Raw genomic sequence first — 24,574 nt, 5'->3', positions numbered from 1 at the left:
TTTTTTATGTAAAGGATCCTAGTGGATTACAGATCTCTATTTCATCCGTGTACAGAACAATCTGCAATGCCTTTGGTGTCTCTGAAAATAAGGGATGTGATTTTAGAAGAGTACCATCCACAATGTCACGAAAAAAGACTTTCCCTGCACATCTGGGGTCCCTTTTCAACCACAGACAAAATCCTTGGGTGTGATAAAAACTGTTCTAGACTTTTGACCAATGGTACATAATGAAATCATTTATCTTTGATGAAAACGACTTTTGATCCTCCACAGTTCAGCCTGCATATGGTTCGAGTAAATGTGAATTTCCTCTGCGTCCAAACAGCTAAACTGCTTTTTAATAACACTGTCCTGTCGAAATGTTGTTGCAACGCCAGCAGAAGGGTCAGTGAAATTGTCAAATATATCCATGGCGTCTTTTTCAAGTTGACCTGAATGCTTCTTTAGCACTGCCTCCATCTGCTTCCCGAGGTCGTCCAATATTGATGATTGATAATACTAAATTACTTCACCCGTGATTGATTCTTGTCACGTCGGTCCGTCAGAATTGGATGCGTTATATTTGACCAACATTCAACTCCATTCAGGACGAATGGGGGTGCCAAGTGTTTGCATAGCCAATACAACATATAGGGCCTATTTAGGCTGAACCACCGATAGGCTAGCCAACATTGAGAAAAGGACTATACGCTTGAAAAGGCCACATGGACTGAATATGGATTAAGAGCGAGGTCAGGTTTCAATGTGTGGATACACACTACACAGCCCTCACATTTGGCTGTCACTGAATGAGGAGGAGCAAAGTTCAAGCGAACGTTGCGTCACGTACAGCCTGCCTCGTCATCATCAGCGGAAATTAACTATAGGCGACCAAGGTTTTGTTTTTGTCGCAAATACAGTTTTTTTCCGTAACTTAAACTATTGTTTCAAAACAAAAGTGTGATTTGTGTAATTATTTAGGCTACTGTAATTAATGTCGAGGTCCCTCAATTGCAGACATATGATGTCCATGATAATAAAACTCCAGTAAGCCTAATATAGTCCACAGCGCTAAATAAGGAGGAAACTATAGCCCTATAAATAGTAGGGACAAATTCATGATATATAATAAACATTTACATTTTGATATAAAAAATACAATATCCAAATGTGAATGAGTATTTTTAATATCAGGAATCTGGTGTACTGTTTAAGGCTACGGAAACCACAGAATAATGACTTGTAGGATCTTCAGGATCTGTAGGATCTTCATTCCATCACTCTTTTGTTGCTGAGAATTGTCCTGCACAGCAGGAAATGCAAACTTGTAGTGTATTTGAGTTATGAAAATATTTCTAAAGTTTGTCATTTCCAGTAATGAAGAATGTATCAACCCCTATAAACATGTCAATGAATTATAATCCACATAATAATTAATATTTCCTGTTGCTGCAGGATTATTGTCCGGCTGTAGCAAACTGGCTCAAATTAAGATCCTACATCTGTATATTCTCCACTTTGGCTCACTATTGGCTTTGTCAAAACATTACTCTTGATATCTGTGTGTGGACTTCAGTCCTGTACATGCAGCCAGGGAATGTTGACTTTCTGTTCAAAGACGAGAGTCGGGGATTCAATCACAAAAAAGTAGGCGGGCTGAACAGTGGACTGCTAGGAGTGACGAACTGGGACCATGGGATGTGTGTTGTATCCTCTTCTGAGTCCATGTGAACTCTAGTGGGATATTCAGGTGTGAGAAGATAGACAGTTTACAGTGGAACCTACAGAGGAGAGGACCAACAACAACTGGGAGAGCATCAGTGGCACTTACCTTTTCTTCACTTCAAAAACTCTACCTGTTGACAGTAACATGCCCCTGACCCGTTCCTTGTCCATGACGTCACTGAGCGGTCTGCCTCTGTGGGATGAGGAAGATCTACCTGTAGACGACCTGCTGCTGTTTGAGGTTGCCTGGGAGGTCACTAATAAAGGTTAGTATGACCTAACCGAGAATGATTTGCATGGAGACAGACAATTCACTGTGAAGTCTCTTCCAATGGTCTTGGTCCTTGGAGTATAACAGTTTTGTGTCCCTTCTCAGTAAATGCAATAGTGACAATGGATGTAATGTTGTATGCATCATACAGATGCCATTGATGACCTTGCAATTTTAATAGTCCATCATCTATTTTAGGCAGTGTTACTACTTTTGTGTAAAGATGAGTTGCGGTGGAGTGTACAAGTATGGAGCAACTATTACAGAGTTCATGACCCCTGGACTATTGGTCCAGAGTGGTCAGATATAGGATACTATCATGATTGAGAGGATCCTCTTAAAATTCCTGTGGAGCTGTGACAGTTTAGCCTAATGCCAGTCATCTTCTATTTGCTAAATATGGTCATCTTTGAATCAAATATTGAAATACAGTGAAAATACAGTGTGGGGAACATTAACCCTCTCAGTCTGAACATTTAAACATTCAATTCAAGATAAATTCACAATCTCTGTCAAATACATATGTCTTAATGTTGTTTGTGTAAGAGGATGTGTGAACCATATGAACTATGGTTATATATACTATATGAACCTTAACCTTACTGGAAAATAAACGTGTGTTCTTAGACTGAACTAGAAATGAGAGTCCCAATGATCATAAAAACATGATGTACTTTTTGTAGTATAGGGCTCTTCTTGATACCTCTCTAGGTTTCTTCCTGGGTTCTGGCCTTTCTAGGGAGTTTTTCCTAGCCACCGTGCTTCTACACCTGCATTGCTTGCTGTTTGGGGTTTTAGGCTGGGTTTCTGTACAGCACTTTGTGACATCAGCTGATGTAAGAAGGGCTTTATAAATACATTTGATTGATTGATTGATTCAGTTCTGTGTACTGTACACGGACGGATCTGTTGTCTGAGTCTATCCTGTTGTTGTGAAGAGTTCAGAGGTTATCACTTATGCTGTGTTGGGAGTAGTGAACTTCTGTATATGTAGTTCAACCTACAAAGCTTATCACTAAGCTAAGGACTCAAGGACTAAACACATCCTGGACTTCCTGACGGGCCGCCCACAGGTGGTAAGGGTAGGCAACAACACATCTGCCACGCTGATCCTCAACATGGGGGCCCCCTCAGGGGTGCGTTCTTAATCCCCCCCCTGTACTCCCTGTTCACCCACAACTGCATGGCCAAGCACGACTCCTCCAACACCATCCTTAAGTTTGCGGATGACACAACGGTGGTGGGCCTGATCACAGACAACGATGAGACGGCCTATAGGGAGGAGGTCAGAGACCTGGCAGTTTGGTACCAGGCCAACAACCTCTTCTTCACCGTGAGCAAGACAAAGGAGATGATCGTGGACTACAGGAAAAGGAGGGCCGAAGACGCCCCCTCCCTATTCACGTCGACAGAGTTGTAGTGGAGCAGGTAGAGCTTCAAGTTCCTTGGTGTCCACATCACCAGCAAACTATCATGGTCCAAACACACCAAGAAAGCCATGAAGAGGACACAACAACACCCTCTCCCCCTCAGGAGAGGGCATGGGTCCCAGATCCCCCCTTTACTTTTACACTGCTGCTACTCACTGTTCATTATCTATGCATAGTCACTGTACAAATTACCTGGACTAACTTGTACCCCCGCACGTTGACTTGGTATATAGCCTCCTCGTTGACTCGGTACCTGGTACCCCCTGTATATAGCCTCCACGTTGACTCGGTACCGGTACCCCCTGTATATAGCCTCCACGTTGACTCGGTACCGGTACCCCCTGTATATAGCCTCCACGTTGACTCGGTACCGGTACCCCCTGTATATAGCCTCCACGTTGACTCGGTACCGGTACCCCCTGTATATAGCCTCCACGTTGACTCGGTACCGGTACCCCCTGTATATAGCCTCCACGTTGACTCGGTACCGGTACCCCCTGTATATAGCCTCCACGTTGACTCGGTACCGGTACCCCCTGTATATAGCCTCCTCGTTGACTCGGTACCGGTACCCCCTGTATATAGCCTCCACATTGACTCTGTACCAGTACCCCCTGTATATAGCCTCCATGTTGACTCTGTACCGGTACCCCCTGTATATAGCCTCCACGTTGACTCGGTACCGGTACCCCCTGTATATAGCCTCCACGTTGACTCGGTACCGGTACCCCCTGTATATAGCCTCCACGTTGACTCGGTACCGGTACCCCCTGTATATAGCCTCCACGTTGACTCGGTACCGGTACCCCCTGTATTAGCCTCCTCGTTGACTCGGTACCGGTACCCCCTGTATATAGCCTCCTCGTTGACTCGGTACCGGTACCCCCTGTATATAGCCTCCTCGTTGACTCGGTACCGGTACCCCCTGTATATAGCCTCCTCGTTGACTCGGTACCGGTACCCCCTGTATATAGCCTCCACGTTGACTCGGTACCGGTACCCCCTGTATATAGCCTCCTCGTTGACTCGGTACCGGTACCCCCTGTATATAGCCTCCACGTTGACTCGGTACCGGTACCCCCTGTATATAGCCTCCTCGTTGACTCGGTACCGGTACCCCCTGTATATAGCCTCCACGTTGACTCGGTACCGGTACCCCCTGTATATAGCCTCCACGTTGACTCGGTACCGGTACCCCCTGTATATAGCCTCCTCGTTGACTCGGTACCGGTACCCCCTGTATATAGCCTCCTCGTTGACTCGGTACCGGTACCCCCTGTATATAGCCTCCTCGTTGACTCGGTACCGGTACCCCCTGTATATAGCCTCCTCGTTGACTCGGTACCGGTACCCCCTGTATATAGCCTCCTTGTTGACTCGGTACCGGTACCCCCTGTATATAGCCTCCTTGTTGACTCGGTACCGGTACCCCCTGTATATAGCCTCCTTGTTGACTCGGTACCGGTACCCCCTGTATATAGCCTCCTTGTTGACTCGGTACCGGTACCCCCTGTATATAGCCTCCTTGTTGACTCGGTACCGGTACCCCCTGTATGTAGCTTCTTTATTGTTATTTTATTGTGTTACTTTTAAGTTTGGGGTCACTTAGAAATGTACTTGTATTGAAAGAAAATCACATTTTTTTGTCCTTTAAAATAACATAACATTTATCAGAAATACAGTGTAGACATTTTTAATGTTGTAAATGACTGTTGTAGCTGGAAACGGCTGATTTTTAATGGAATATTGACATAGATGGAATATCTACAGAGTTCCTCTGTCCGGTGTCTGTGTTCTTTTGTCCATCTTAATCTTTTATTTTTATTGGCCAGTCTGAGATATGGCTTTTTCTTTGCAACTCAGCCTAGAAGGCCAGCATCCCGGAGTTGCCTCTTCACTGTTGACGTTGAGACTGGTGTTTTTCTGGTACTATTTAATGAAGCTGCCAGTTGAGGACTTATGAGGCGTCTGTTTCTCAAAATAGACACTAATGTACTTGTCCTCTTGCTCAGTTGTGCACCGAGGTCTCCCACTCCTCTTTCTATTCCGGTTAAAGCCAGTTTGCACTGTTCTGTGAAGCCAGTATTACACAGAATTGTACGAGATCTTCAGTTTCTTGGCAATTTCTCGCATGGAATAGCCTTCATTTCTCAGAACAAGAATAGACTGACAAGTTTCAGAAGAAAGTTCTTTGTTGCTGGCCATTTTGAGCCTGTAATCGAACCCACAAATGCTGATTCTGCAGATACTCAACTAGACTAAAGAAGGCCAGTTTTATGGCTTCTTTAATCAAACCAACAGTTTTCAGCTGTGCTAACATAATTGCAAAAGGGTTTTCTAATGATCAATTAGTCTTTTAAAATGATAAACTTGGATTAGCTACCAATCAAATCAAATCAAATCAAATTGATGTATATAGCCATTCGTACATCAGCTGATATCTCAAAGTGCTGTACAGAAACCCAGCCTAAAACCCCAAACAGCAAGCAATGCAGGTGTAGAAGCACGGTGGCTAGGAAAAACTCCCTAGAAAGGCCAAAACCTAGGAAGAAACCTAGAGAGGAACCAGGCTATGTGGGGTGGCCAGTCCTCTTCTGGCTGTGCCGCGTGGAGATTATAACAGAACATGGCTAAGATGTTCATATGTTCATAAATGACCAGCATGGTCCAATAATAATAAGGCAGAACAGTTGAAACTGGAGCAGCAGCACAGTCAGGTGGACTGGGGACAGCAAGGAGTCATCATGTCAGGTAGTCCTGGAGCACAGTCCTAGGGCTCAGGTTCTCCGAGAGAGAGAAAGAAAGAGAGAATTAGAGAGAGCATATGTGGGGTGGCCAGTCCTCTTCTGGTTGTGCCGGGTGGAGATTATAACAGAACATGGCCAAGATGTTCAAATGTTCATAAATGACCAGCATGGTCGAATAATAGTAAGGCAGACCAGTTGAAACTGGAGCAGCAGCATGGCCAGGTGGACTGGGGACAGCAAGGAGTCATCCTGTCAGGTAGTCCTGGGGCATGGTCCGAGGGCTCAGGTCCTCCGAAAGAGAGAAAGAAAGAAAGAAGGAGAGAATTAGAGAACGCACACTTAGATTCACACAGGACACCGAATAGGACAGGAGAAGTACTCCAGATATAACAAACTGACCCTAGCCTCCCGACACACAAACTACTGCAGCATAAATACTGGAGGCTGAGACAGGAGGGTTCAGGAGACACTGTGGCCCCATCCGAGGACACCCCCGGACAGGGCCAAACAGGAAGGATATAACCCCACCCACTTTGCCAAAGCACAGCCCCCACACCACTAGAGGGATATCTTCAACCACCAACTTACCATCCTGAGACAAGGCTGAGTATAGCCCACAAAGATCTCCGCCACGGCACAACCCAAGGGGGGGCGCCAACCCAGACAGGATGACCACAACAGTGAATCAACCCACTCAGGTGACGCACCCCCTCCAGGGACGGCATGAGAGAGCCCCAGTAAGCCAGTGACTCGGCCCCTGTAATAGGGTTAGAGGCAGAGAATCCCAGTGGAAAGAGGGGAACCGGCCAGGCAGAAACAGCAAGGGTGGTTCGTTGCTCCAGAGCCTTTCCGTTCACCCTCCCACTCCTGGGCCAGACTACACTCAATCATATGACCCACTGAAGAGATGAGTCTTCAATAAAGACTTAAAGGTTGAGACCGAGTTTGCGTCTCTGACATGGGTAGACCGTTCCATAAAAATGGAGCTCTATAGGAGAAAGCCCTGCCTCCAGCTGTTTGCTTAAAAATTCTAGGGACAATTAGGAGGCCTGCGTCTTGTGACCGTAGCGTACGTGTAGGTATGTACGGCAGGACCAAATCAGAGAGATAGGTAGGAGCAAGCCCATATAATGCTTTGTAGGTTAGCAGTAAAACCTTGAAATCAGCCCTTGCTTTGACAGGAAGCCAGTGTAGAGAGGCTAGCACTGGAGTAATATGATCAATTTTTTTGGTTCTAGTCAGGATTCTAGCAGCCGTATTTAGCACTAACTGAAGTTTATTTCGTGCTTTATCCGGGTAGCTGGAAAGTAGAGCATTGCAGTAGTCTAACCTAGAAGTGACAAAAGCATGGATTATTTTTTCTGCATCATTTTTGGACAGAAAGTTTCTGATTTTTGCAATGTTACGTAGATGGAAAAAAGCTGTCCTCGAAATGGTCTTGATATGTTCTTCAAAACAGTACCCCTATGTAGATATTCCATTAAACACCAGCTGTTTCCAGCTACAGTACTAATTTACAACATGAACAATGTCTACACTGTATTTATGATACATTTGATGTTATTTTAATGGACAGAAAATGCAATTTTCTTTAAAAAACAAGGACATTTCTAAGTGACCCCAAACTTTTGAAGGTAGTGTATATTTTTTATTTTAGTTTGTTTAGTAAATATTTTCTTATCTCTATTTTCTGAAAACTGGGTAAGATCTACACCTTTTGTATTCGGCGCATGTGACAAATACCATTTGATTTGATTTGAATTGAACTACATTTTGCAGTAGCTTGGTGGTAGTTTCAAATCTTGGTTGTGTTTTCTTGGGTAGGCAAGAATTTCGTTCATTTTTCAGCATCAGACCTGCCTAACTGTTACTTGAAACAATGTTTTTGTATTTCGTAGGCTAAATTACACGTTCTGTTTACACATGACCCCAAAGTGATCTGTTATTGCAATTTGTAGTCTATGACATTTCAGATGTGGTTTGAACGTAGTGAAATACCTTTTCAAAGTCAATTTAGTTAAGTGAACTGTATTGTTCTTAAGGGTAGCTTTAGTCTAGCTTAACTTCTTCCAGATTGAAGTAATTAGTAGCTTGGTAAACTATATTTGAAGAGTAGCATCCCCAACACTGTTTATCAGGTATGCTGAGTAAATGTATTTGGCATCAGGGAAGTGTCTTATACGCCTACAGTATGACAGTGTGCAAACGTTACACAGTGGTTTGTGATTGTTGAGGGTCCTCTTCACAAATATGTGACAACTGTAGCTTATCTTCTATTTTTATTTCTATTTATAGGTAATTTATGTCATGGTCTTTGTTTTTGTTAATTCCAGTGTATCTTCGACTATTAATCATGCAAAACACACGATATCATGCAGAATTACACCTTCATATGTGGACACACCTCCCCTTACGGTTGTCATAACAAGTCACAGGTTAGAAAGTTTGAATCTCATGTATATTATATATATTTCCTCCAGTGGGTGGGATCTACACAGTGATCCAGACCAAGGCCAAGATAACTGTGGATGAATGGGGGGAGAACTTATTCATGATGGGGCCGTACTACGAACACAACTTTAACACCCAGGTGGAGCAGTGTGAGCCCCCCAACCCAGCCATCAAGAAAGCCATGGGCGCCCTCATTGACAACGGCTGCCTGGTACTACAGACTTACTCTATTCTATTATTTTCTATTATATTCTATGGCTGTGACATGCACGTGGATAATAGTAGTACTGTAGTAGTACTTTCTGGCCAGAAGAGGGCAGACACGCACATCTACAGAAGAAGGCCTAGGCTATTGGTGCCAATAGAGTTAGATAGAGACGATGAATCCACAAGATGGCAGACAAACTCCATCTCCAGGATCAGAAACAAACAAATACATCAGCAGCTTCAGAAACTATTATTTTGTAGTATTTCAGCTTTGCCCCATGTGTTTGATACTGTGATTGTGGGTCTCGTGTTGATTGGTGCTGTATTGTAGAACCACACATATCTTTCCCTTGTGTCGGGGTTATACTGTATGTGTTAGGTGTACTTTGGGCGCTGGCTGATTGAGGGCAGTCCCTATGTGATCCTATTTGACACGGGGTCAGCAGCCTGGAACCTGGACCGATGGAAGGGGGATCTGTGGGACACCTGTGGTATCGGCCTGCCCGCCCATGACAGAGAGGCCAACGACTCGCTCCTCTTTGGATCCATGGTTGCCTGGTTCTTTAAAGAGGTAATTTGTCAGGTTGTTAAGGATGCTTTGAGAAATACTCTGAAAGAGGTTTAAAGATTGGTGTATCGGTTTGTTTTTTTAAAGTCAAGAATATCTGCTTGATGTGAATACCTTAATGTCAGATACCTTTGAAAATAAATGATACAGTAGCCTACTTCTTTTTTATCCAATACATATTCACCCTCTTGGGTAACGTGAGATTTCAGAACTAATGATCAGTAATCAATTGCCTTCATTCCTAGTTAACCGACGAGCTTGGAGACTCGCCCAATGTCCTCGCCCATTTCCATGAGTGGCAGGTCGGGGCAGGACTTATTCTCTGTCGCTCACGGAAGATTCCCTTGGCAACCATCTTCACAACCCATGCCACTCTGTTGGGAAGATACATCTGTGCCGGAAATGTTGACTTCTACAACAACCTGGACAAGGTAAAGAGGCCGCACACGCACGCACACACAACGTTTTGTTATTCAAATTCCTCACAAACTTTGCCAATGGTGAGGTAATAATACATTAAGCGTCGTTAAGAGTTAGTTTGAGTTTAGTTTCTCATAGTATCTTCCCTGTGGGTATCAGTGAGCTATGGGTTTGTGTGGTGTTCATGCTGGTGTAGGGTATTGTAATTGGCCCTCAGGCTAAGTGTAAAAAGGTCATTGTGGACCTAAAGGTTATTCACTGGGCAGACAGGGTAATTGACAGCTGCTTCTCCTTATGGAGAGGAAGAGGAAGCCTCCTCATCACTGGCAGACAAGAAGACTCAAGGGTGATCTTACTTCAAACATTTGTCAAACTGTTTGATTGACAGATACCCAACAATCTCGAAATGAACCCCATAGCCCCAATAATAGTTATTGTAGATCTCAACATTTGAAAAAGTTGTGTTCACAGGTTTCATTCACTATTCATCTAATATTTACTTAGAATGTGCATGACAATATATAATTACACACTAGTGATCTCTTAACAATGACCTATTAATGACTCTTGTGTTGATTTCTGATGTGCCCATGTCAGTTCAACATAGACCAAGAGGCTGGTGAGAGGCAGATCTACCATCGCTACTGTCTGGAGAGAGCTGCTGTCCACTGTGCCCATGTCTTTACAACTGTATCCCAGATCACTGCTGTAGAGGCTAACCACATGCTGCACAGGAAACCAGGTGAGGGGGCCAGGGTCCTGTACATTACGGTTCACCGTACCAAAACCTTTTCGAAATGGAGGAGGTACTACCTGAAATTGTCCATTTATGTCCAATAAGAATGCTCTTTTCAGGTTTAAAAAAGCGTTTCTCCTGTTTCACTCTGTTTCCTCATATTGAACAAAAAGTGACAGAGCAGGGATATTTGATGTTGACGTAAGCTGGGTTTCACATCTGCTGTACAGATGTGGTGACTCCGAACGGATTGAACATCAAGAAGTTCTCAGCCATGCACGAGTTCCAGAACCTTCACTCCACTAATAAGGGTCAGATTCAGGAATTCATCAGGGGACACTTCTATGGGTAACACTGAAGTCTTTATTATGTTTTCAAGTTTGTTATCCAATACACTGCTTAACTATATCACTATTGCCCGTTGTAAAACTATCATCCCTGTTTTGTTTTGTCAGTCATCTGGACTTCAATCTGGAGAAAACTCTCTTCTTCTTTATTGCTGGACGATATGAGTTCTCCAACAAGGGAGTTGACATCTTCCTGGAGTCACTGTCCAGGCTCAACTATCTGCTAAGGGTATGGGCCTCTAATCAATACTGCACATGTACTGGTCTCGCTCATAACAAAAGGACAGTTGGAAGTTTTTTTTTCTTTCTTCTTCTCTCCCAGGTGCATAAGAACGACGTCACAGTGGTGGTGTTCTTCATCATGCCAGCCAAGACCAACAACTTTAACGTAGAGACGCTGAAGGGTCAGGCGGTACGCAAACAGCTCTGGTACGTCTCTGCAACCCCCACGATGTTACACCTCACGGAGTTCTGCAAAAATGTCTGCGATGTTCGCTCCAAAACGTTTCACGGAAATGCCATTCTCATTTGTAGTCTTCTTAGAATGTTGCCTTGGGAACCCGTGTTGCCAACACGGTTCCCTTGGACGTGTTCAATCTTAAAACCGTTGGCTGATTATCTACGTGTCTCTCGCTTGACAGGGACACTGCTCACACTGTGAAAGATAAGTTTGGCAAGAGGCTTTATGAGGCGTTGTTAAAGTAAGTCAATCTCAATGTAAATAATACATACAGAGTCTCTCTTCCACCAGTGCATATCCACCAGACCTGTACGGTATGTCATATCAGTGTAACACTTCTCTATTTGACAACCCTGCCATTTTGCCAGGCAATCCTTGAGCAGGCGTTTGTTATGAATGAACTTAAACTTCACTTCAGTTCATTCATGCGGATGGTGTGTGACCTTTTGGGTCTTTCCGTGTTACCAAAGTGTGGAACGAGCTTCCGTGCTAATGAAGGGCTTGTCCATGCGGGTTATAATGTGATTACTTGAGTGTTGCCTTTACTGACCTGCTGATGACCTCGTGGCGTCTTCAGAGGAGACATCCCTGATATGAAGACCATCCTGGACAGAGACGACTTCACCATCATGAAGAGAGCCATCTATGCCACACAGGTAGGAGTGGAAGAGACAGATAATGTATGACATATACTCCGGTAAATGTTATAGTATATAATTGTTGTAAGATGTGCGTTATACACAGTATTAAAGCCATTAAGTGTTAGGTTGTTGAGAATGCTAACAGTCTCCATATTGTAGATTGGGTCAGGTCTACATTATGATTAAAAGACCGGTGTACAGACATTTGTATGATAAACATCAAATAAAACAGAGTTGGGGTGTGAGACAACCAGAGTTGTAGAAAGACAGAGACAACTGGACAACAAGGTAATATAGGGACGTATCGTACAGAGAATCTCTATATATTGTACACTGCTGTTTTATGAAAGGAGCAACTTAACATTGACGTGGTAAAACGGGCCTATAGGGTCACCCTGTAAGGTGATCAATTCAGAATGGGACTGGGGGATTCCTGGCGCTAAAAACATGAATGAATGGTCCCTGCAGTTACACAGCCCAGCGTGAATCATTGAACTGCCATAACAGCAGGCCATGGGGTCAATAGATTGGCTGGTGTTGCAGTATTTAATAGCAAAGTGCCAGTGAAAATGGTGTTGTCACTTAGATTTATTCATGTCACTTGTGTGCAGGCGTAGAATTACGAGCCGGGTGTTTGATGGGTGGACAGATTGTGGCCGTTGTTACTCTCGCTGCCATTTTTATTGACCCCGAGTCTCATTTGTGTTAGATGTACCGGTACAGAATGACTTGTCTGTCTCCACTTTTGCTGCATTCACTCTGTGGTTAGGGTGACGAATGTCTTTGCGTGTCCGGTATGTTCTTATGCCTCAGAGCTGATGTAGCGGCCTGTTCACGTGTGACATGTTTTTAGCATTACTGTCTATTCAGCAATTCTTTTACATGCAAGTGTATATCTTCTGAGAGAAAGGCCTGTGTTTCTTTTGAGGGTAATCCCAGGAAACATCATTAGGCCAAAGGATAGATATTCTTCTTCAGATCCATATTCCTGATGTCTACCCGTAAAGGTTATTAGTCACGGATCAGTGACTTATAGATGTTGACACGCGCCATGTTTACGGCTCAAGACGCGTGCACAACGATGACGCTGTTACAACACGTGCACATGGGACTCACGTACACAGACACACACACACACACTGTACTCTGTCTGTCTCCCTCTCTGCAGAGACACACCCTTCCTCCAGTGACCACTCACAACATGCTGGATGACACCTCCGACCCCATCCTGGCCAACGTGAGACGCATCGGCCTCTTCAACGCTCGCACTGACCGAGTCAAGGTCTGCAGGATGTTCGTCTGATGTCCGTGTTCGATAGTGTTTTGCCTCGTTTATATGTGTTAAACCAGTTGAAGCGCTGTCTGGAAAAAGCCTGGCAGCTGAGACATTGACAACATAAAAGACCCCATAAAGACTCATACGTGTTTATGATAAGTAATGTTCGTACTATCAGAGTCTTCTTTATTCCGTTAGAGTAGTGGTTCCACAACTGTGGGTCGCGGGAGGACATTACCCCCCACATTTGTTTTATTTATTTTTAGAGATACATTTTCCGAATAGAAAAAACATTTTCATTAAACTTAAATGACTTAAAACCAAATAGAAAGTAGGTAGAGAAGATAACGGACCTATACGTTTTTCTATAATAGCTTATCATTTCTTTGAATTTACCATCAACAAAATAAAAGCTGGACAACCAGGACCACATTGATTTTGTTATAATGTTTGAGCATAACAACACAACATTAGCCATGTCAAAATGCATAGAATTGTAGGAAATTAGCTTAAAAACGACTAAGTGTTCTCTAAGCTCCATGGAAAAAAAATATACGATTTCAGGAAATTGGCTTTAAAATTGCAACATTTTCTTTCAGCTCCATGGCAGGATGTGTGGAATTGCAGGAGATTCGTTTTGGAACTGCAACATTTCATCTCCGCTGCCACGATAATATGTTTTACTTATGCTTTCGTCTGTGTTTTTTTCACCACACAACACTTATGGTTGTGGCTCAAAAGAAACCTTCATTGGTGGGTCATGAAGCAAAACAGTTTGGGAGCCCCTGTATATTCCATTTAGCAGACGCTTTTATCCTCAGCAAATTGCAGCTATCGATTTTACGTACAGTACAGTTGGTTCTGGGAATTGAACCCACTACCCTAGTGTTGCAAACACCACGCTCTACCAACTGAGCTACAGAGGACCCTCAGAGCATACAGTATAGCCAGCGTTGTGATGATTTCTATATTTTATTCAAAATGGTACTAACAGACGTTTCCTGATACTCTCAGATAGTGTTCCACCCAGAGTTCCTGTCGTCCACCAGTCCCCTGCTTCCTATGGACTATGAGGAGTTTGTACGAGGCTGTCACCTGGGGGTCTTCCCTTCTTATTACGAGCCCTGGGGATACACACCAGGTGACCTGTCACACTTACACAGCCTGCAAACATAAACTCCATCACTTTGGTTTTCTCTGGCTAATGTTTATATCATTGTTTTTGTGTGTTCCTTCATGTGTGCGGAGAGTTGTATGATGTGTGGGTGCACTATTATGTTGTTGCTATTGTTCCCCAGGTGAGTGTACTGTGATGGGGATACCCAGTGTGACCACCAACCTGTCTGGCTTCGGCTGCTTCATGGAGGAACACGTGTCAGACCCCACAGCATATGGTATGTAAGTGCATATAGACCTCTTCACTTTCATCACCAAATCAGTGCATAGTTTGATTGACCTCTTATGGAAGAGGTCTGATATATTTTGGGAGTGCCCCAAAACCAGAACTATTTTTATCAGTGAAATACAAGCCCCTACTTCCTATCAGTCAGCAGTTTAGAATAAATACTCTATTTACATTAGAATGGAATACTTTATTCCTGCGTCTCAGTGGTCCTTTCCTGTCCCGCTCCTCTCAGGGATCTACATAGTGGACCGGCGGTTCCGTTCGGCAGATGACTCGTGTAACCAGCTGACCCAGTTCATGTTCGGGTTCTGCCAGCAGTCCAGACGACAGCGCATCATCCAGAGGAACCGCACAGAGAGACTGTCGGACCTGCTGGACTGGAGGTACCTGGGACGGGTGAGTCCCTATAGGTTCATGTCCCTGTTTACCTAATGGTTGGAAAGGCAAGTGGATCTCACAATGCAACAAAGTTTAGAAAACAAAATACCAGGACCACCATCACACCATACTGAAAGTAATTCCACTGAATTACGTGCTTTTGGTGCTAACTTCATTGCTGTTATTTGTACGATTTATTTTATATAATGTAAACAATGTCCTTTCGCTCCTCTAAGAAGTATTTTATTGTTCCTTCTTCAGACTAGTTCAGTTGATTTGTGATTGGGTCAGTTGTGTTTTACTTGTGGTTCAATTGATTCAGTTGATTTATGTTTGCAGTTCTACATGCACGCCCGGAGCCTGGCTCTCAGCAGGGCTTTCCCTGACAAGTTCAAGATGGAGCCGCTGGCCCCGCCACAGGTGAGGTATGGAGGACAGTTTGTCTTCCTCTGACTCTATTGATGGACACTATAGATGCCTCAGAGACCCAGAGTTCATCCATTCCCTTCGCTTTAATTGACAACCTAACATTTTAGTAAATGACAAGACATGATTTTGTAGTTGTGCAATCTGTTACTACTGTTCTCTAAGCACTGTCCTCTTAAGTAAAACAATCTCTCCCTGTGTCTCTCTCTCTCTGCTCATTTGTTCATGGCTTGTATGTTGGATGTATTGTACAGACGTGAATAACGTGTCTCTCCTCTCTCTCTCTCGCTCTCTCTCTCGCTCTCGCTCTCTCTCCTCAGACAGAGGGATTCCGTTACCCCCGCCCCGGCTCTGTGCCCCCCTCCCCCTCGGCGTCGGTGCATTCCACTCCCCACCACAGCGATGAGGAGGATGATGAAGAGCCGTATGATGAAGATAAGGAGGCGGAGAGGGACAGGCAGAACATCAAAGCCCCATTCACTCTGGGTGCCACGCCCGAGGGCAAGAAGACACACCCAGGAGAGTCTGCCAACTGAGAGATCTCTCGCTACGAGCCTGGGATGGCCGAGCCTGGGATGGCCAACCCTGGTCCAGCCCAGAACGTACAACATTAGCTCTGTCTCAAGTAGCTGTTACACATACTACCTATGTATATTTTCGAAGAGAAAATGCCTATTCTTTTGATGCTAAAAGTCCCCTCACGCCCATAGGATATGAGACATGAATAGTTTAATCAATAGTTATATTTCAGGAATTGCATTGAGACGTCTCTCGCTCTATAGCCTGGGATGGCCAAACCTAGTCCTGAACACATTACTTCTATGATCAGATATACCCTCAGACAAGTGTTGCTATGAATTCTAAATCATTTTATTCCACATTTGATGAAATAATACATTCAAACATGTTCAGTGTAGCCGTACTTAAGAGTCCAGTGTTTTTCTCACATCGCATTACATATTCGACATCCAACAAGAGATCAACAGATGCAATAGATTAGAATGTTATCAACAATAATAAATGCATTCTGAAACGCATCAGAAGTACTCTCTTTTCCATGCCGGCAAGTCTTGAAAGTACAGTTGTTCAAGATTTTCTTCTCCTGAAACAAAAAAAAAGTCAACAGTGCAATTACCTTTATGGCCATTTCAAACCTATAGCTTGGATGTAGTTGGGGGAAGCCGATGCCTGAATGAGCGCCTATTGAGGTGGTTTTCCTAGCTAGCTTGGATGTATCCTTAACCATTACTGTAGGTTCCAATATGACCCAACTCACTGTCCTCCTTGGCTTGCCGCAGGAAGTTGAGCAGGACTGTGGCTGCCTGGTTCACACTGAGCCTCTCTGTGTTTTGACTTCGAGTCTCTGGAAAAAGAGGATGTCATACAGAGTAGCGACAGGTCAAAAGTAAAAGATGATGGTAAACATCTCAAATCACCCTATTCCCCATACGGTGCACCACTTTACAGAACCATACAGTAGAAGAGCCACACAAAAGAAGAATATGGGCATACCGCCCGAATACAAGCGTACTGTATTTACCTAAATGTAATGTGTCATATACATCTCCTTCTTTTCTGTCCTCGCTGATGAACCGCCGTCCCTCTGTAATAGCAACATACACACAGTCACACACAGGTATGAAATACAATATATTTGAGTTGCATTCATAAATAAACGTACATAATGAGGAAATAATAGGACAACTTCAGATTTAAATGATAATGTTCATCTCTTTACATTAAATATCATTGTAGTTGTGCCTTTAAAAAAACAGCTAATAAATGCACATTATTTCCAATTATTCTCTGTGGAGGACATACATGCAGAAATACATTTAAAAGGTACGTCAAAGGAATGCAAAGTATGATTAGGCTAATATAGGTAGTAGACGTACGGGTGCCCTTGAGGTACAGCATTGCCTGAGGCGACCAATTTCTCCGCTGGAAACTGCCCTTCGGTGCGCTCCACGAATGGGAGACGAGCGTTGCCAGAAGTAAAAGAGCAAGTGCATAAACTGTAATAGACCTCACACCCTGAAACATGTAAAAGTAGAGTTATGACGTATGAACAAGCGGACAATGTCAAACAAATATGCGCTCAAAATACATGACAAGAAGGTAATCATTTTCGTGCGCCATGCGCATTTCCATTTGTAAGTACGCAAAGATCAAAATGTACCTCCCTAATAGGCAACTTACTTTCATTGCGACGGAGGATATTAGATCCCTGTAACGCCGGTAGAGATCTGTTTCAAGTGGGAAAAGGGCAGAAGTTGTGTGCCTTGGCAAGTGCTATCCCTGTATTTATATTGGACGGGTGGGGGAGACCTCGTAGCCCACAGCGCAACACGTTATGGATGTCAACAGCGATAGGTCATGTAAATTTGATGAAAGAGAGGTGGGCTCCAAGCTCAGAGAGGGAATGCAGAGAGGAACCAATCAAATCACTTACTCACATTTTAATGTACACAATACACATTTTATGCAATACAATTAGCTGCCAAAGGCAATCATGGATCTACAGTGCCTTCAGAAAGTATTCACACCCCTTGACTTTTTACACATTTTGTTGTGTTACAAGGTGGGATTAAATGGATTTCATTGTCATTTTTTTGTCAATGATCTACACAAAATACTCTAATGTCATAGTAAAAAAATAAAATCAAAAGTTTGTAAAACATGTATGAAAAATTAAAACGTCATATATCTTGATTACATAAGTATTCAACACCCTGAGTCACTACATGTTAGTTCAATACTTATTGTTAGTTCAATACTTATTGACTCAAGACATTTCAGCTTTTCTTTTTTATTAATATATTTGTACAATTTTTTTTAAAACGACACAGTACCAGTCAAAAAATGTGGACACACCTACTTATTCAAACATTGTAGAATAATAGTGAAGACATCAAAACTATGGAATAACACATGTGGAATCATGTAGTAACCAAAACAGTGTTAAACATATCGAAATATATTTCAGATTCTTCAAAATAGCCACCTGTTGCCTTGATGACAGCTTTGCACACGCTTGGCATTCTCTCAACCAGCTTCATGAGGTAGTCACCTGGAATGCATTTCAATTAGCAGGGGTGCTTTGTTAAAAGTTCATTTGTGGAATTTCTTTCCATCTTAATGCTTTTTCCGCCAATCAGTTGTGTTGTCACAAGGTAGTGGTGGTATAAAGAAGACCAAGTCCATATTATGGAAAAACAGCTCAAATATGCAAAGAGAAACGAGAATCCATTATTACTTTAAGACATGAAGGTCAGTCAATCCAGAAAAAGTGCAGTCCCTATGATGAAACTGGCTCTCATGAGGACCACCACAGGAAAGGAAGACCCAGAGTTACCTCTGCCGCATAGGATAAGTTCATTAGAGTTAACTGTACCTCAGATTGCAGCCCAAATAAATGCTTCACAGAGTTCAAATAACAGACACATCATCTGTTCAGAGGAGACTGCGTGAATCAGGCCTTCATGGTCGAATTGCTACTAAAGGACACCATTAATAAGAAGAGACTTGCTTGGACAAAGAAACACAAGCAATGGACATTAGACCGGTGGAAATCTGTCCTCTGGTCTGATGAGTCCAAATTCTAGGTTTTTGGTTTCAACCGTCGTGTCTTTATGAGACACAGAGTAGGTGAACGGATGATCTCTGCATGTGTGGTTCCCACGTGAAGCATGGAGGAGGAGGTGTGATGGTGCTTTGCTGGTGACACTGTCTGTGATTTATTTAGAATTCAAGGCACACTTAACCAGCATGGCTACCACACAGCATTCTGCAGCGATACGCCATCCCATCTGGTTTGCGCTTAGTGGGACTATCATTTGCTTTGCAACAGGACAATGACCCAAAACACACTTCCAGGTTGTGTAAGGGCTATTTGATCAAGAACGAGAGTGATGGAGTGCTGCATCAGATGACCTGGCCTCCACAATCACCTGACCTCAACCCAATTGAGATGTTTTGGGATGAGTCAGACCGCAGAGTGAAGGAAAAGCATCCAACAAGTGCTCAGCATATGTGGGAACTCCTTTAAGACTGTTGGAAAAGCATTCCTCATGAAGCTGGTTGAGAGAATGCCAAGAGTGTGCAAAGCTGTCATCAAGGCAAAGGGTGGCTACTTTGAAGAATCTCAAATATAAAATATATTTAGATTTGTTTAACACTTTTTTTGGTAACTACATGATTCCATATGTGTTATTTCATGGTTTTGATGTCTTCACTATTATTCTACAATGTAGAAAATAGTATAAGCAAAGAAAAATGTAATGAGTAGGTGTATCCAAACTTTTGACTTGTACTCTAATTCCACTTTGAAGTTATGGGGTATTGTTGTGACAAAAAAAAATCTACATTGAATCCCTTTTAAAATTCAGGTTGTAACACAACCAAATGTGGAGAAATTCAAAGAGTGTGAGTACTTTCTGAAGGCACTGTATGAGGTCATCTTTGATCAAAAGTCAAGAAAGAAGCCATTTAATGCAAAATGCTGAGACACTATCAGTATTCTTACTGTCGTAAAAAATGAAAGTAATTGCTTTGGAAATATTGATATGTTTACTTCTTGTGCACTGAAGCGGTTCATGGATAGATAGCCTGGTCTTTTTTTATGAATGAACATCTGACAGTCTCCCAATGAATGTAGGAGTGTTTGATTGGGATAGACTCAGGGAAGCTGGGATTCTCATTGACATTACCATTCATTATTATATCTAGCCTTATATTGGTAAACAATCCACAACTAAAACTAAACAATTGAGAGTAGTAGGCCTAGCATATGGATACAATGTCATGTGTATGGAGTCAAAGAATACATTATTCCAAAAGTTATTCATAGAATAAAAATGAACAAAATAATAGTAGAGCCATCTGGACTTGCCTCGTTAAATACAAGTTAAATAAACATTTTTTAAAATGAAGGACTACAATCTTTTTCTGTGCATAAATGTTGAGACAAAAACAGGCCTGCCGTTATAATGTGACATGAAGTCCATTGATGTGAGTAGTGATGTCATGTTATTGACCCTGTGACCTGTGAGTCTATTACCGTAGTGCAGGTATTCCCAAACTGAGGTACGCATACCCCCAGGGGTATGTGCAATACCGTTGGGGGTAAGCCAAATAAAAATGTGATTCACGTAAAAAATAAAAAAAATACCCTCTTTTTTTTTATTCTTCAAATTTATAAACGGTACATACATATTTCCCAAAGGGCTATACATTTAGGTGAGTTTTCTTTCTCACCTGAGTAGCCTCGTTTCACTGCCAAAAATAAAATGAAACCATCAAGTGTTCAGCGAAATAACAATACAATGTCAAATACAGGTAGCCTAGTCAAATAATTAACATCCAATCACATTAACCGTTATTCTCTCGCCGGAAACCTCAACTCTTGAGCAGACATTGCCTTAATCAAACAACACTGTTTCATGACGCATCAGTGATATGGCAGGAGATGTTTTGAAACAATTATTGCTTCGCATACAAGCCAGTGAATTATATGCGTTACAGCTGGATGAGTCAACAGACGTGGCGGGCCTGGCACAGCTCCTGGTATATGTCCGTTACGTTTATGGGGGGTCAATTAAGGAAGACATCCTCCTTTTGCAAACCACTGGAAACCAGGACAACATGAGAAGATATTTTTAAAGTACTGGACAGCTTTGTGACATCAAATGGACTTTGGTGGTCAAGATGTGTTGGTATCTGTACTGATGGCGCAAAAGCCATGACAGGGAGACATAGTGGAGTGGGAATGTGTGTGCAAGCAGTTGCTCCCGACGCCACTTGGGATCACTGCAGCATCCACCGAGAGGCTCTTGCTGCCAATGGAATGCCTGACAGCTTGAAAGACATTTTGGACACGACAGTGAAAATGGTTAACTTTGTTAAAGCAAGGCCCCTGAACTCTTATGTATTTTCTGCATTATGCAATGATATGGGCTGTAACCATGTAACGCTTTTACAACAAACAGAAGTGCGCTGGTTATCAAGGGGCAAAGTATAGACAGGTTTTTTTTAAATTAATAGACGAGCTTAAAGTTTTCTTTACTGACGGTAATTTTCACTTGTTTGACCACTTGCATGATAACGAGTTTCTCACACGACTGGCCTATCTGGGTGATGTTTTTTCTCGCCTGAATTATCTGAATCTAGGATTACGGGGACTCTCTGCAACTATATTCAATGTACGGGAAAAAATTGAGGCTATGATTAAGAAGTTGGAGCTCTTCTCTGTCTGCATTACACAACACACAGGCCATTCCATCATTGTATGATTCTTTGTGTGCAAATGAACTCAAGCTTACGGCCGATGTCAAATGTGATATAGTGAAGCATTTGGGTGTGTAATTATGCAGGTACTTTCCCGAAACGGATGACACAAACAACTGGATTCGTTATCCCTTTCATGCCCTGCCTCCAGTCCACTCTGAACAAGAGAGCCTCATCGAAATTGCAACAAGCGGTTCTGTGAAAATGTATTATTATTATTTTTTTTTTCACCAAAATTTCATGGCACCCAATTGGTAGTAGTTATAGTCTTGTCTCATCGCTGCAACTCCCGTACGGACATGGGAGAGGCGAAGGACGAGAGCCATGCGTCCTCCGACACACAACCCAACCAAGCCGCACTGCTATTTGACACAATGCCCATCCAACCCGGAAGCCAACCGCACCAATGTGTCGGAGGAAACACCGTACACCTGGCGACCGTGTCAGCGTGCACTGCGCCCGGCCCACCACAGGAGTCGCTAGTGCGCGATGAGACAAGGATATCCCTGCAGGCCAAACCCTCCCCTAACCCGGACAACGCTGGGCCAATTGTGCGCTGTCCCATAGGCCTCCCGGTCGCGGCCGGCTGCGACAGAGCCTTGACTCAAACCCAAAATCTCTAGTGGCACAGCCTTAGACCACTGCGCCACTCGAGAGGCCCTGAAAATGTAATTTAATCAGAAGCCACTTCCAGATTTCTGGATAGGCTGTGCTCAGAGTTTCTTGCCTTGGCAAATCGCGCTGTAAAGACACTGATGCCCTTTGCAACCACGTACCTATGTGAGAGTGGATTCTCGGCCCTCACTAGCATGAAAACTAAATACAGGCACAGACTGTGTGTGGAAAATGATTTAAGACTCTCTCCAATACAACCCAACATTGCAGAGTTATGTGCATCATTTCAAGCACACCCTTCTTATTAACCTGTGGTGAGTTATTCACTATTTTTGATGAACAAATAAGGTTTTATATGTAAGATGGCTAAATAAAGAGCAACATTATAGATTATTATTATATTATTATTTGAACCCCTATGACAAACACTCATTCTTATGTTTAATAAATGTATTGTATAGTGTGTGTGTGGCAGGCTTACAATGATGGCAAAAAAACAACAGAGTGCGCTGACCCTGGTGCTAGAGGGAGTACGCAGCTGGAGGTTGAATGTTTGAAGGGGTACGGGACTATAAATAGTTTGGGAACCACTGCCATAGAGTATGCAAGTGCCTTGTTTGGCATAGGTTATATAGACATGCTGAAATGCCTCTGGTCCAGCTCCAAGTTTATCCTGGCATCTACAGTGCATTTAGAAAGTATTCAGACTCTGACTTTTTCAACATTTTGTTACGTTACAGCCTTACTCTAAAATGGATTTTAAAAAAACATCCTCATAAATCTACACACAATACCCCATAATGACAAAGCGAAAACAAAACAGATTTTTAGAAATTTTAGCACGTAAAAAAACAAACATAAATACCTTATTTACATAAGTATTTAGACCCTTGCTATGAGACTCGAGATTGAGCTCAGGTGCATCCTGTTTTCAATGATCAGCCTTGAGATGTTTCACAACTTTATTGGAGTCCACCTGTGGTAAATTCAATTGATTGGATATGATTTAGAAAGGCACACACCTGTCTATATAAGGTCCCACAGTTGACAGTGCATGTCAGAGCAAAAACCAAGCCATGAGGTTGAAGGAATTGTCCGTAGAGCTCCGAGACAGGATTATGTTGAGGCACAGAACTGGAGAAGGGTACCAAAAAAATGTCTGCAGCATTGAAGGTCCCCAAGAACACTCCATCATTCTTAAATGGAAGAAGTTTGGAACCAACAAGACTCTTCCTAGAGCTGGCCGCCCGGCCAAACTGAGTAATCGGGGGAGAAAGGCCTTGGTCAGGGAGGTGACCAAGAACCTGATGGCCACTTTGACAGAGCTCCAGAATTCCTCTGTGGAGGAACCATCTTTGCAGCACTCCATCAATCAGGCCTTTATGGTAAAGTGTCCACTCTTCAGTAAAAGGCAGATGACAGCCCGCTTGGAGTTTGCCAAAAGGCACCTAATGTCACATCTTGATCTTTTTCACCTGTCCTCGTTATTGTCTCCACCCCCTCCAGGTATCACTTGTTTTCCCCAGTGTATTTATCCCTGTGTTTCCTGTCTCTCTGTGCCAGTTCATCTTGTATGTCCAAGCCTAACCAGTGTTTTTTTCCGTTTTCCTTTGCCTTTTCTTCTTTTTCTAATCTTCCCAGTTTTGACCCTTGCCTGTTCTGGACTCTGTACCCGCCTGCCTGACCATTCTGCCTGCCCTGACCTCCAGCCTGCCTGCCACTCTGTACCTTCTGGACTCTGATCTGGTTATGACCTTTTGCCTGTCCACGACTATTCACTTGCCTATTCCCTTTGGATTTATTAAACATCTTAAACTCCAACCATCTGACTCCTGTGTCTGCATTTGGGTCTCGCCGAGTGTCATGATACCTAAACGACTCTCAGATCATGAGAAAAATTATTCTCCGGTTTAATGAAACCAAGATTGAAGTCTTTGGCCTGAATGCCAAGTGTCACGTCTGGAGGAAACCTGGAACCATTCCTACGGTGAAGCATGGTGGTGGCAGCATCATGCTGTGGGGATGTTTTTCAGCGGCAGGGACTGGGAGTCTAGTCAGGATTGAGGGAAAGATGAATGGAGCAGAGTACAGAGATCCACCTTCCAACAGAACAACGACCCTAAGCACACAATATCCTTGAGTGGCCCAGCCAGAGCCCCGACTTCAACCCGATCGAATATCTTTGGATAGACCTGAAAATAGCT

At 43.2% G+C, this 24,574-nt stretch overlaps 2 protein-coding genes across 4 annotated transcripts; one reads left to right on the top strand and one right to left on the bottom strand.

Annotated features, from left to right (window-relative positions):
• The first annotated feature begins 1,623 nt into the window (after positions 1-1,623).
• gys2 (glycogen synthase 2) lies at positions 1,624-16,507 on the top strand. 2 transcript variants are annotated; one of them, XM_052491797.1, is made up of 16 exons: positions 1,624-1,973; positions 8,636-8,817; positions 9,193-9,384; positions 9,627-9,812; positions 10,399-10,543; positions 10,768-10,885; positions 10,993-11,113; positions 11,207-11,313; positions 11,526-11,585; positions 11,922-12,000; positions 13,154-13,267; positions 14,276-14,402; positions 14,560-14,655; positions 14,899-15,062; positions 15,384-15,464; positions 15,791-16,507. In XM_052491797.1, exons 1-16 carry the CDS (start codon positions 1,853-1,855, stop codon positions 16,004-16,006), a joined length of 2,109 nt encoding a protein of 702 aa, XP_052347757.1. In that variant the 5' UTR covers positions 1,624-1,852; the 3' UTR covers positions 16,007-16,507. The 2 variants fall into 2 exon arrangements, with proteins under 2 accessions (XP_052347757.1, XP_052347756.1); XM_052491796.1 differs by having other exon boundaries at positions 15,384-15,469.
• LOC118366154 (spexin prohormone 1-like) lies at positions 16,433-18,345 on the bottom strand. 2 transcript variants are annotated; one of them, XM_035748600.2, is made up of 5 exons: positions 17,670-18,345; positions 17,366-17,504; positions 17,011-17,073; positions 16,747-16,833; positions 16,433-16,572 (listed from the first exon to the last, which is right to left on the bottom strand). In XM_035748600.2, the coding sequence occupies exons 1-5, from the start codon at positions 17,673-17,675 to the stop codon at positions 16,508-16,510; spliced, it is 360 nt and encodes a 119-aa protein (XP_035604493.1). In that variant the 5' UTR covers positions 17,676-18,345; the 3' UTR covers positions 16,433-16,507. The 2 variants fall into 2 exon arrangements, with proteins under 2 accessions (XP_035604493.1, XP_035604492.1); XM_035748599.2 differs by having other exon boundaries at positions 17,366-18,345.
• Positions 18,346-24,574: the final 6,229 nt, after the last annotated feature.

Source organism: Oncorhynchus keta, chromosome 33 (assembly GCF_023373465.1).
Source record: "Oncorhynchus keta strain PuntledgeMale-10-30-2019 chromosome 33, Oket_V2, whole genome shotgun sequence".
Classification (NCBI taxonomy): domain Eukaryota; kingdom Metazoa; phylum Chordata; class Actinopteri; order Salmoniformes; family Salmonidae; genus Oncorhynchus; species Oncorhynchus keta.
The sequence above is the reverse complement of the archived record's forward strand: the minus strand, read 5'-3'. Positions and strand labels throughout refer to the sequence as shown.

Coding starts and splice junctions, on each gene's coding strand:
- gys2 (XM_052491796.1), top strand. CDS start 1,853: ATGCCCCTGACCCGTTCCTTGTCCATGACGTCACTGAGCGGTCTGCCT. Junction 9,385..9,626: donor TTGCCTGGTTCTTTAAAGAG/GTAATTTGTCAG, acceptor CTTCATTCCTAG/TTAACCGACGAGCTTGGAGA. Junction 11,114..11,206: donor GGCTCAACTATCTGCTAAGG/GTATGGGCCTCT, acceptor CTTCTCTCCCAG/GTGCATAAGAACGACGTCAC.
- LOC118366154 (XM_035748599.2), bottom strand. CDS start 17,513: ATGTTTCAGGGTGTGAGGTCTATTACAGTTTATGCACTTGCTCTTTTA. Junction 16,834..17,010: donor ATATGACACATTACATTTAG/GTAAATACAGTA, acceptor CTCTTTTTCCAG/AGACTCGAAGTCAAAACACA. Junction 16,573..16,746: donor GCGGCAAGCCAAGGAGGACA/GTGAGTTGGGTC, acceptor TTTTTGTTTCAG/GAGAAGAAAATCTTGAACAA.